The sequence below is a fragment of the Borostomias antarcticus genome (assembly GCF_949987555.1).
Source record: "Borostomias antarcticus genome assembly, chromosome: 10".
Classification (NCBI taxonomy): Eukaryota; Metazoa; Chordata; class Actinopteri; order Stomiiformes; family Stomiidae; genus Borostomias; species Borostomias antarcticus.
In genome coordinates, this window is record NC_140243.1 from 19651651 (window position 1) to 19664374 (window position 12724).

Genomic DNA, 12724 nt, shown 5'->3' on the forward strand with positions numbered 1-12724 from the left:
AACTGGGGGTCACTACTGTTGACACCTGGGACATTGGTTGTGTGACACTTCACCCAAACGAGTCTGCAGTGACTATATCGCTGTAAGGACATCGTCCACGAGCGAAGGACATCCCAGCACAGAGACTGAGAACGACAACTGACTATTGAACAATGGCCGGGGAAGGACTGCCGAATTCACCCTCATCTCGCATGGATTCACACGCGTCTCTTGAATTGAAGGATTCTTCCCCTGTTTCACCATAAAAAGGTGAATTTGGAGTCACTCAAAGTAGAGACTGCAGGTCTGAAGTCTGTTCTAGGGAACCTAAGATCACACACTTACAATATCAGGTAAAGACTTTGCGAGGCGTCAGGGTTTTAGCGCTTAGCGCTACGTTAGCGAGACACGTTTCCCAGTGCATCATGGGAGCGGCGCGGATCAAGCGTCGCTTCAGCGCGGTGGTGGACGGGCCGGTGGAGGAGGAGGAGGTCATGAGGCTGGCGCAGAGCGACGCCGAGGCGGCCCGGGCGGGGGGGAGCACCCCCACCAGCCCCTCCCCGAACCATGGCCGCAACGGCGGCGCTCTCCCCCTGCAGGGCGGCAGCGGCGGTGCGCTGAGGCCGGGCGGGGCGCGGGAGTCGGCCGGAGGAGAAGGAGAAGGCGGGATGAGAGCAGGAGGAGGAAGGGGGCACTCGGGGTGGAACTGCGCTCGGGGTGGAGCCGTCGGGGGGAGGGGAGAACGGCGTCCGTCCTCGCCGTCGGCCCCTCCCTCCCCCGGCCGGCGCCGCCCTGCCCGCCGTTCGAGCCGCCGGCGCCGCCAGCGCTTTGTGGGCAAGGACGGGCGCTGCAACGTCACCTTCGTCAACATAAGCGAGAGGGGCCGGCGCTACCTCAGCGACCTCTTCACCACCTGCGTGGACGTCCGCTGGCGATGGATGCTGGTCATCTTCACCCTCTCCTTCCTCCTCTCCTGGCTGCTCTTCGGCTTCGTTTTCTGGCTCATCGCCTCCGCGCACGGCGACCTCTCCGCCCGCCTCCGCCCCGCCTCGGGGGCGTCGTCTCCCGGGGCGGGGGACGCCGGGGGCGGGGCGTCGTCGTCGGACGACGCGGAGGGGGAGGAGCCGTGTTTCCTCCAGGTGAACAGCTTCATGGCGGCCTTCCTGCTCTCCCTGGAGACGCAGACGTCCATCGGTTACGGCTTCCGCAGCGTGACCGAGGCGTGCCCCCTGGCGGTGCTGGCGGTCGTCTTGCAGTGCATCGTGGGCTGCATCATCGACGCCTTCATCATCGGGGCGGTCATGGCGAAGATCGCCAAGCCCAAGAAGCGCAACGAGACGCTGGTGTTCTCGGACACGGCCGTGGTGGCGCTGAGGGACGGGAAGCTGTGCATGATGTGGCGGGTCGGGAACCTGAGAAAGAGCCACCTGGTGGAGGCGCACGTCAGGGCTCAGCTACTGAAGGTGGGCTTGGCGGCGCACACACACACATACTCACACACACACACACACATGCGCACGCACACACACACACACATGCGCACGCATACACACACATACTCACACACGCACACACACACATGCGCGCACACACACACGCTTGCACACACACGGACGTGCACAGATAGACACGAGGTGGTGCTAGAGCACCTGCCCTTTGCCCTCTGGACAAGGCAAGTGCCCTTTTGAAAGTTACTTTTTTTTTTCTTTTACAGTGTAGGCCTACTGTATGTGGCCCATGGTGACATCTATCAATTCTCGATCAATCCCCCCCCCCCCCCCCCCCCCGCACACACACACACGTGCCCCTCCCCTCCCTCTCTTCCTTTGTCAACGGTAAACGCGAACACTGAGAGGCACGTTATGTCTGAAATGTGCTCTATAAATAAAGATTATTAGTATTATTATTATTATTATTATTAGACGCTACACATAATCAATTAATGGATTTAACGTAGCCCAATGATGACCACCACACGACCAATGTCGGTAGAATTTGTTGTTGGTACAACATGTGAGTCTATCAGTATACTTAAGATGAATATTTAGTATTATGTAGTAATCATAACCAAGTCCCCCCCCCGTCAACAACTCGCGCGACAATACAAATACAAATTATCTGGCACCCCGTTAACGTCTCGCCACGCAAGGTGCCCTCATTTTTCACTGAGCACGCCACTGCACTTGCACACACACATGCTCGCACACCAAGGTTATAATAGTTTTGCTTTTTTCATTAGTTTTTATTTTTATATCGTTTTAACTTTTTGTTTTCAATTTCAGTTGTTTTGATTAGTTTTAAAGCAGGTTTGCTAGTTTAGTTTAGTTTTTATTTTTTGAAAATGCTTAGTTTTAGTTTAGTTTTTATTAGTTTCAGTATTAGTTTTAGTTTTTTTCTTCTTCTGCGCTAGCCTGGTGAAAGTATCCTGATCTCGTGAGCTCATGTTGTTTCACTCCGTGTGAAACAAACCATCTGGCGCACGTCAGGTTACTCCTGCTCAGAGACACAGCTAAAGAAAAGATGGAGGATAGATTTCATATCCACCCAAAATACTAGGCTTATGTATGAAATGAAAAAGGACATTTTCTCTATAATTTTAGTTTATTTTAGTTAGTTTTGTAAAACACACAATGCAGTTTTAGTTAGTTATCGTTTTTTTGTAAAGTCTAGTTTTTGTTTTTATTTCAGTTAACTAAAATGTTTTTTCACACCTAGTTTTTGTTTTTTAGTTAGTTTTCGTTAACTAAAATAACCTTGTCGCACACACACACATGCACGCACACACGCTCGCACACACACACATGCACGCACACACATGCTCGCACACACACGCACGCACACATGCACTACAGGCACTGGGCTCTAGTGATTGAAAAAGACAGGAATGAATGACCTGTAGCATGGAGAGAGAGAGAGAGAGAGAGTGACCAGGCCATCTGGTCAGTATTCTGTGGTCTGTAGCTGATGAGACCTTGTTTCATTCTCCCTCAGCGGTTTATAAGATTTACCACGGATTAATTTTCCTCAGATTCCTTAACTCAAAACAATCGTCTCCCATCCTCCCACTTTCCTGTGTGCGTGTGTGTGTGCGTGCGTGTGTGTGTGTTCCAAATCTGGCTCAGTGTGTTTTGTAGGTTGTGTTGTGCCCTCTTCCCCTTTGCCTGGCCTTGTGGGAGTAAATTTAGCCCAGGTTTGTTTGAGTGCGGGTGTTGTGACCTGTCTGTTTGTGTGGACGTCGTTCATGTGTCCAGTCCACTGTGATTCATGTGCTCCTCGTCTACCTCATGTTCCCACTGCTCTCAAACTGTAGAGCGCTTTGGATAAAACAGATATTTAAATAATTCAAAATAGCTTGACCATGTCAGATGTGAGACAGGGCAGCTGGCTGAGTTTTACGGGACTGGAGGATTGAGTCCTCTATGCTTGGGCCTGAGATTGCTCCACAGGAGGTGTTAGGCGATTGGCTTTCTTTTACGTGGCCTAATGCTATCGGCTTTAGTTGCTGGCTCTGTTAGATATTACTAATGGACTTGTTTCACATCTCCTGTTAGTCGTTTTAATCTTAAATTGCATCTTAAAATGTACTGATGTACTGCGTTCAAGAGTGCTTCGCTTCTCTCTTTCTCCGTTTTTACTCTCTCTGCTTCTTTCTTCCCTCTGTCCTGCTCTCCCTTCTCAAAACCTCTCCCCTCCTCTCTCTCCACCCCTCCCCTCCTCTCTCTCCACCCCTCCTCTACTCTCTCCACCTCTCCCTTCCTCTCTCTCCACCCCTCCTCTCTCTCCTCTCCCCCAGCCGAGGGTGACCCTGGAGGGGGAGTTCCTCCCGCTGGACAACGTCGACATCAATGTGGGCTTCGACGACGGCACCGACCGCATCTTCCTGGTCTCGCCGGTCACCGTCATCCACGAGATCGATGACGAGTCCCCGTTCTTCGAGATGGACCGGCGGGCGCTGGAGGGGGACTCTGAGCTAGAGGTGGTGGTGATCCTAGAGGGCATGGTGGAGGCCACGGCCATGACCACACAGTGCCGGAGCTCCTACCTGGCCTCGGAGATCCTGTGGGGACACCGCTTTGAACCCGTGCTCTTCGACAGGAAAGACTGCTACCAGGTGAGTGGGTGAAGACAGAGGGAGATAGATGGAGAAAGGCATGGAGATAGCAGAGGAGAGGAAGGAGAAATGGTGTCTTGAGGTTCTGAAACATGTGGTAATGCTATTGTAATTACATTATAATAGCATGGTAATATGACTGCACACATGTACACCAAATTTGACCTTTTCTAATGTTCCACTTAAGCCAATTCCATTAGATGCATACGGATCAGGTCAACGTGTTTCCCATACATTCCCAATAATTTGATTCACTTTCTTTGAATTCTTATTTTCTTGGTTGGTGATTCCAGCTTGCTTTAGTGTGTATGAGTGTGTGTTTGTGCATGGGTTTGGTTGTGAGTTGTGTATGAGTGTGTGTTTGTGCACGGGTTTGGTTGTGTGATGCGTGCTCGTGTGTTTCCGTCCAACCAAACAATCCAAGTTCAAATAACTTTCTAATTCAAAACAAAAGCGTACATAAATCAAAGCTTGGGTAGGATAGGATACTGACTACTTGACTAGAAGTTCCCCGATGGCATCTACCATGACCAGCACCCCTGTCTAAATTGGGAGGAAGCCATGTGTCCGTGTGTGGACTATATTTCCTGTCCTTGGCTTTCACAGATGTCCATCGGGTGGAGTAATTGTTCATTTAATATATACAAATAATTTTCTTTCCAAAATTGGCTCCAACAGTATCTGGGTGTCCTATGCTACATCCCAATCCTTTTCTCATGCTTTCCCCTTCTCCTCCTCTATAGGTGGACTATTCGTTCTTCCACAGGACCTACGAGATCCCCAGCACCCCCTCCTGCAGCGCTAAGGATCTGGCCGAGCAGAAGTTCATCCAGGGGTCGCGATCCTCCTTCTGCTACGAGAACGAGGTGGCTCTGCAGCTCGTCTCCCCGGACGACGACCCCGACCGCGACCCCAACCCCCACAGCCCCTCTTCGTCGCCCGGGCAGCCCCCCCACTCAGAGCACCCCCACACCAACTGACCCTGGGGAACGGGGGGTCACGGGGTCAGAGGTCACAAGAAGTGACCCGGGTTCACGACAAGTAAGGGATACAGAGACAGACGGAGAGAAAGAGGATGAGAGAGCAAAGGAGAGGTACTGCAGAGAGAAAGAAGGGGCAATGTCACAGATAAGAGGGAGAGAGGGATGGAGAGAAAGAGTGAGAGAGAGAGAGAGAGAGAGAGAGAGAGAGAGAGAGAGAGAGAGAGAGAGAGAGAGAGAGAGAGAGAGGTGAAATGGAGGAAGTCCCACTACAGTACAGAGTAGCTCAGGGAAGTCAGCGACAAAGAGGCAGAGAACAGTTTGAGAGACCATCAGATCTCAACAGATCGTCAGACCGTGGAATAGATTGGGTATGGGCTCACAGAGCAAGGCAAAACAACAGAGAGCTAGATAAAGAGAGACAGGGACAGGCTGGTTGGACCTGGACAGGCTGATTGGACCTGGCGGTCTTTCCGAATCATTACAACTGCTGTGAATCTCAGGGAGCCGGCCCGTCACCACCACCACCACTGCATCACACTTGCTCCAGCACGTAGCCGACAGGAGAAGCGACACCGCCCCCTGCTGGCTCCAACATGCAACTGCTACCCCCACATATGGAGATGATCATGATGATGATGTTAGTTTTTTTATGTTTATGGTTCTGGTAAGTATGGTTTGTCTGTTACGGTTGGAGCCTGCGGTGTGTTGCGTTCTTCATTGAGTGTTGGACTACTTGTTTGAGCAAATGTGGAACAAAATAATTGAGAAAAATAAGCTGCGATTTTAAGCAGTTTCTTGTACTGTATTTTACTGTTTTATTTTCCCTTTGTAATGTACTATTATTAATTGTTTATTTGCTTCATATAACCAAACATTAGTGTTTAGCAGAGTGCAGTGTCAGCACTAAAAGCATTACGATTGTAGTTCTGAGTCCACTGCGGTCATTTATGGAACGGTATCAGTGTTATGTTGATATGAAAGTTTGGTTGTTTGAATGTATGTCATCTTAGATTCTTTGTTCCAATTTTCTGAGGTATGTTATAAATTTTGTTAACTGAGAGAAAACTGTGTGTGTTGCTCAACTGGTGTTGGACTCTGGTGGTGAATGGACAGTCTGTTCTGGACAGCGCGTCTGCCCTGGCAGGCCACTCAGATTTGGGACTGTGAAGACAGGGACCAGCTGAGCGGCCATCTTGGCCCCCGTGCGTGTGCACTAATGACCTCACACTCTGCGTCTCCCTGTCAGGGCGGAGGGGGCGGAGCTAGACTCAGGGTTAAGACTGTGAACTGGGATAACTTGCAACTGCACTGATAGAGCTGAGGATGTAGATGGAGCTTCTGTGCTGTAGAATAGATTCACAGATTGTGTTCTGTAGTTCTTATTTTGTTGGTGTTTGTCTCACGCAAGTAAGGAACCAGTACATTGGGTGGTGCCTTTAAAACAAAAATGCATGGGATTTTTATTTCATTTTGTAACTTACACTTCATCTGCAACAATGCACGCTTTAAACTTGATTTTCTACTGCACGGCTATTTTGTTGCTTCCTACAACTCATAATAAGAGTGATGTTTTGTCAAACACCTGTTCACTTATTATATGGTAGGCTACATTGTGTGTAATTGGAAAATATAGCGATTGGTCACTCTTTACATAAAGTTTCACTGGTGTCAAATAGGTGAGTTTATGAATTATAGTATTACAATTGTCCAGTAATTACTCTCATTCATTTGGACAGTTTACTTGAATTGCAATTCCATCTTGTTACAGCACATATTCTACAAGCTGTGTGTACACCACAGTACATTTGCAAAACAGATTAGAGTAACTCCAGGCCAGCAGCAACTTCATGTAAAGTGTTTTGGACCAATACTGATTGATAATGAATTCTGGGTATTCTGATGTCACTACCAGATGATGTGTAAACATCATCCAGTCAGGCCTGCTGCCCATTCTGGAAATCTGCGCTGTATCATTGCACTGATGTAATATGACGTTTAATGGCACCTGGAAAGAATATCATGGATTCATTTCTGCAACAGCACTGAGAGCGAAACTGGAATGTTTTTGAACTGCACATGCATAGAACGCACTGTAGCAACTCAGCACAATGAACAGATAGTAATCATATTGTTTTAACTTTATAAAAGCTGATTCTATGGTTTGATAAGATATCTGTAATTATTAATGTTATTAATTGACATTTATTCAGTGTTTGTGTCGTTCCTTAGTCTGCCTCTGGCTTCCGTCTGACTGGCCAAGTTCTATTTATACTGTATGTGGGAGGCGAGGACCAGTCTCTGTCTGTCTCTGCCTGCTCCACTTCCAAGGAATGTACAGTAACATGAGCCCAGACCACCAGCAAACAAGCCCCTGTGTTAGTCTTTTTTAATGCACCCCACACAAAAATACTATCCAGATTAATTACTTGATTATTACCTGGTCTGTTGCTTGATTAGATTTCAGTGCATGTAAAATGCATTTTCAGGCCATAGTCTTTTCAGCTGGTGACACAGGTGACATCAGACATAGCATTGTCTTTTCTACTGTTAAAGTCCCCCCCTGTGGTATCACTCAAATGTAATTTCACTACTGTTTCTCTTTCAAATTGAAAGAAGTTGGAGATATAGAGGAAATAAAACACATGACTGACTTGTGAATCTTTTTGTTTGCTGCTTGGGATTTAGTTAGAGAATGCTGAGTAGGCCTAGTGCTTCCCTTGCACTCTGAAGTGTCATGAACTCAATTATTTTCTGGTCCATGCAAATATTACCCTAGATTAATATGGATTATTAGATTGCACATCTGCAATAAACCTAACAGGTTTAAACATTGAATATAATGGAATAGAATATGGGAAATCAGTCTGTTCAACATCACTGACTCAGTGACAATAAACATTACACAGATTCATTCTAAACAATGCACAGCTGCACAGCTAACCTCAGTGGGTGCAGTTAAGGCAAACATCAACACCACAGACTCCTTAAAACGACTTGGAGACATGGTGGATAATCCGGGGGTAGCTCAGAAAGTTTGTTCGCAGACCGCACAGTTTCAAAATCAGTTCACCATGCATAGGCCACTCATTCTTTCTGTGTGACCGCAGACCAGTGTCTAGTGGATACACCCAGCAGTCGAGTGACAGACATCATTACCGATGCTCAACAAAGACGTGCAACTCTCACTACCCCACCGAGGGAACGCTGCACGGGCGCACCTGCCACTCGTTTCTATTGGCTGTTTTGCAACTCAATCATTTATGGACCAGCCCAAACTTCCTTTCGATTGGTTAGCCTTTGTGGCTGTTGTGTCATCTCAAGTCCCGTTCGTCGTCTGGTACTTTATTTGCCAGCTAAGGGGCGGGACAGACTTGTCTCATTCAAAGGGCGGGTGTAGAAAGTGGTTGTAGATTTTAATTCGAAGCCAATTTCTAAGGCGTGACCAAAACCTATGTTCTTACGTTTGATTGGTGTACATGCGGGAAGGGCTTTTGCGGTGCTGAAGTTAGGGCCTTGCCCTTCTTCTTTTTCACTCGCTCTGTTTTATTCTCACCGGGGATGTGTGTGTGTGCGGCCGCCACCGAGAGAGCGGTGTGATGATAAAAGCCGCATTTGCGGTAGCCTACACACCTCGCGCTACATATCAGTCAGTGAAAAAAGAAACCGCCTTATTCCCATTCTCCTCGTGCTCCTGCCTTATCAACGGACGTCCCGGAGAAGATTCTGAAGGTGAGCTGTTTAACAATTATACTCTAATTCGGTCGTAGGTAGTTTAATATATATTGAAAGGCGTCGTATCATATTTCACCGGGGCTGGCTACTTGCTAGCCCCGCTAGGTTCGTCTAGGTTAGTCTATATGCGGTGGCATAACGCCGAAAATGACACCCAGGAGCGGCCAGGGACCGGCGGCGTGGCTCTCCGGTTAGCATGCAGGCCTGCGAATATTTGAATACGTGTGGGGAAACATGATAGGGAATGAATTGTTTTTTATGATAATATTAGCCTAGAGCTAGCCTACCATTTGTGCTATGTAATTATGTCAACTGCATAGCGGTATAGGCTATTAGGCTATTGAAGATGATTTATTAGAAGACTAAGATAGGCCTATTTATGACAGCGTAATGATGCATTCACTAGGCTACTAAACTGTTATTGCTATTATTATTAATCCCTTTTATTTGTTATATGAAGCTCTTAACGCTGTAGTGTTTATGCGGTCCATTTATCTAGAGGATAGTAACCCGCAGGCCAGTATAGCCTAATAATTTACAGCATGATCGAGGTGTGGTAATGTCTTTGTCATGGTTTATGCATAGCCGGGGAATACTGCTGGTTACAGCCAATTAACGACAGACTAACTGTGAGCGAGAGAGAATCGTCTGTAGCTATTATCGCCTCATAGATATACTAGTTTTATCTGAAGTTACAATATTAACACTGCTCCTGCAAGCGACCCTAAAGAAAAGGCGTTCCCAGACCCCCTTCACCCCCTACCCTGCTACACACACCCGCAACACACACACACACACACACACACACACACACACACGGCCCCCCGCAGTGACCTCCGCTCAAACTCGGCTGCATTGTCTTTATGGTGTGGTGTTGCTATGGGGAAAGAGGCGGTCTATTAGGAGGGTTTTTTGCATCTCGGGTGCTGGCGGTCAGTCAGTCAGTCAGTCAGTCAGTCAGTCAGTCAGTCAGTCAGTCACCAAAAAGCGAGACCCTTTCAGTTGTGCTGTGCCTGGCTTTGTTTTCTGGTGAACAACCTAGGCTACAAACACGCTGATCGAAAATATGATAAGGCTGCTTCAGCAGTAACCTAATAGAAGACATTTCTTATTCTAGCATGAAATGAGGTTTCTCTTTTCACCGAGCTTCCCATCTAAATTTGATTAGGCCTTCATATTGGTCACTCAGTTGCCTGACCGCATTTCATTTGGTGCAAGGAATAAACAACACATCTATTTCACCCAGTGGTAGTTGTATGGACAGGGGATGGACAATGAACTGGGGTCTACAACTCAGATACAGTGCAGATGGAGGGGAGAAGGCAAGAAGAGAAGCTTCCTTTATGTCATTGTGTAATAATTAAAAAAGTGTGTGTGTGTGTGGAGCCTGGTGAGTGATTTAGGGGCTATTCTCTGGTGAGGCTGATCCAGAGACAGGTAGTGTTAGCTGGGGACATAGCCCAGACATGGGCCACCAGAGGACCAGGAAGAATCAGGTCAGATGACATACCGGCAGTATGATCAATTGTTTAGAATACACACACACTGGAGCCAGCAGGACTGCAGAAAGCCTGTCGCTAGAGTTGTAGTGACATCCGTTATCATGCTGTGGGAGGCTGTGGCTCCTTAAGGCCTTGAGCAGCAGCTGTACGGTTCACGGTAATTTCAAACAAACGGTTGCATCTGGTCCGACTTTGGGTTGCAAATGTCAAGGAATTTCATTAATCCATAACGTCCCGCGCTTCATTTTTGTGTCTTTCTTCCGCTGTGTTGTTGAAATTTCCCAGCATCCCAAAAGTAGCCTTCACTCCATGGCGTGGTGCCCTCATGTGCAGTCAGATCTTGAATCATAATTACATTTCACGCAACTCTTGTTGATAACGTTCATTAAAAAAAAAGTTCTGTTCCATTAACAAGCAATTAATCGAGTAATCAAATCTTACTCGAGTAAGTTCTTATCGGCAATTAATCGATAGTCGATTAACTGTTAACAGCCCTAGTCCGACTGATGGCTCGGGCACTGTAACGGATCTGTCTGTCAGTCTGAGCAGGTGCTGTTGTGTAATAGGTGCGTGTAATAACATAGTTAAATACATACATGATGCTATACTGATTGTAGATAATAGCCTAGATATTAATGAGTGGAAGAAAGGTATTTAGAGAACTATTGAGACAAGTCCCAACCTGTCACAATAAGCGATCAGTTATCCTGAATGATTGTTACAAAGTGGTTGACTTTGGTCATCTGTTCATCCATAGTCAAACTAAGGCACCTCGTACTTGAGATGAGTCAGTCAGATTAAGAACACTGTAGAGGAAGTAGAAACAAGAGGAAACAGGTTCTCTGTCTGTTGTTCCACAGAGATCAGCAACTTCTCCTCTCCACCAGATCATGAAAGGATCTCTGTGGTTCTGATACTGTGGAACCCCATCTTAGCTGCTGCTATCTCTCTCTTTATCTGTCTTTCTCTCTTTGTCTCATTCTCTGTCTCTCTCTTTCTCATGTTTGTCCCTCTTTCCTCCTCTCTCTCTCCATCCCTCCTTTTCTGAGTCTCAACCCAGAATGTCATGTCAGTTTACAGTCAGTTGATGTATCTCTGTCTCTCCCTCCCACTCCTCTCTCCTCTCTCTCTCCCCCCCTCCTCTCTCTCTCCTTCCCTCCCACTCCTCTCTCTCTCCTTCCCTCATCCTCCTCTCTCTCTCCTTCCCTCCCCCTCCTGTCACTCCCTCTCCCTCCCCCTCCTCTCTCCCTCTCTCCTCTCTCTCTCTCCTTCCCTCCCACTCATCTGTCTGTTTCTCTCCTCTCTCTCTCCTTCCCTCCCCCTCCTCTGTCTCTCTCTCCTCTCTCTCTCCTTCCCTCCCCCTCCTCTGTCTCTCTGTCCCTCTCTCTCTCCTTCCCTCCCCCTCCTCTGTCTGTCTCTCTCCTCTCTCTCTCCTTCCCTCCCCCTCCTCTGTCTCTCTGTCCCTCTCTCTCTCTCCTTCCCTCCCCCTCCTCTGTCTCTCTGTCCCTCTCTCTCCTTCCCTCCGCCTCCTCTCTCTCTCCTTCCCTTCCTCTTCTTTCTCTCTCTCTCTATTGACCATCTATTTGATTCACTCTATTCCTCAATTAGGCCATCTCTGACTATCTCTGCTGTATGTGGGCTGTGTGTGTGTGTGTGTGTGTGTGTGTGTGTGTGTGTGTGTGTGTGTGTGTGCGAGCATGATAAAGCAAGATCACATCACTGTCAGTTTCCAAGAGCAGCCTAAGCCTACATGCCCCAGTCACTGACGCATCAATTCACACACAACTGTACAGGACACGCACACACACACACACACACACACACACACTCAAGTGACAAGATTAGGTCTACACCAGAAGATGCCTTGTCTCACTTGTCTCCTTGCCAACCCCTCATGCCTCTTTCCTGTCTTCCCTCTCTCCTCCCATCAGTGCCAGCAGTACCATGTCCAGGCCATCAGGAGGCGGTGCCAACGATGTCACCCGCTTCCTGTCGTCGGGGGCGGGGCCAGGGTCGCCCACTTCCTCCTCGTCCACCGGTCACGTGTTCTCGGCCTCCAGCCAGGCCGACTGGGCGGCCAAGAGGCTAGTCTGGGTTCCGTCTGAGAAGCATGGCTTTGAGGTGAGCTGGGGACCGGGGGCGGGGCCTACAAGATAAGGGTGTGGCCCAGGGCTGGTCTTCCCAAAGCAGGGCGTGGCCTCCCCTTCTATCAGCTGCTCTGTCTATAGAATGTACTGTTAGTTCAATTCAAAATCAAATCAAACTTTATTTGTATAGCGCATGTCATACACAGAGGCAACACAATGCACTTTACAGAGAGCAATGGGGGGGGGGGGGGGGCATAGGTCTCACCCCTACATATATACATAGTTAGTCATGTCTGTTTTCAGGGCTCTGTATATTCAGCAGGTGACTAG

At 48.1% G+C, this 12724-nt stretch overlaps 2 protein-coding genes across 2 annotated transcripts in view; both read left to right on the forward strand.

Annotated features, from left to right (window-relative positions):
• Positions 1-404: 404 nt before the first annotated feature.
• On the forward strand, positions 405-5070 carry kcnj14 (potassium inwardly rectifying channel subfamily J member 14; the record flags this gene model as incomplete). Its single annotated transcript, XM_084444580.1, has 3 exons — positions 405-1442; positions 3773-4090; positions 4834-5070. 3 exons carry the CDS (start codon positions 405-407, stop codon positions 5068-5070), a joined length of 1593 nt encoding a protein of 530 aa, XP_084300706.1.
• A 7181-nt stretch (positions 5071-12251) lies between these two features.
• myh14 (myosin, heavy chain 14, non-muscle) overlaps positions 12252-12724 on the forward strand; it is a gene marked incomplete at both ends in the record, with an annotated part of 37026 nt that continues 36553 nt past the window's right edge. Inside the window, 1 exon segment of the mRNA XM_084444583.1 lies at positions 12252-12428. Coding sequence (XP_084300709.1) covers positions 12252-12428 — 177 coding nt within the window.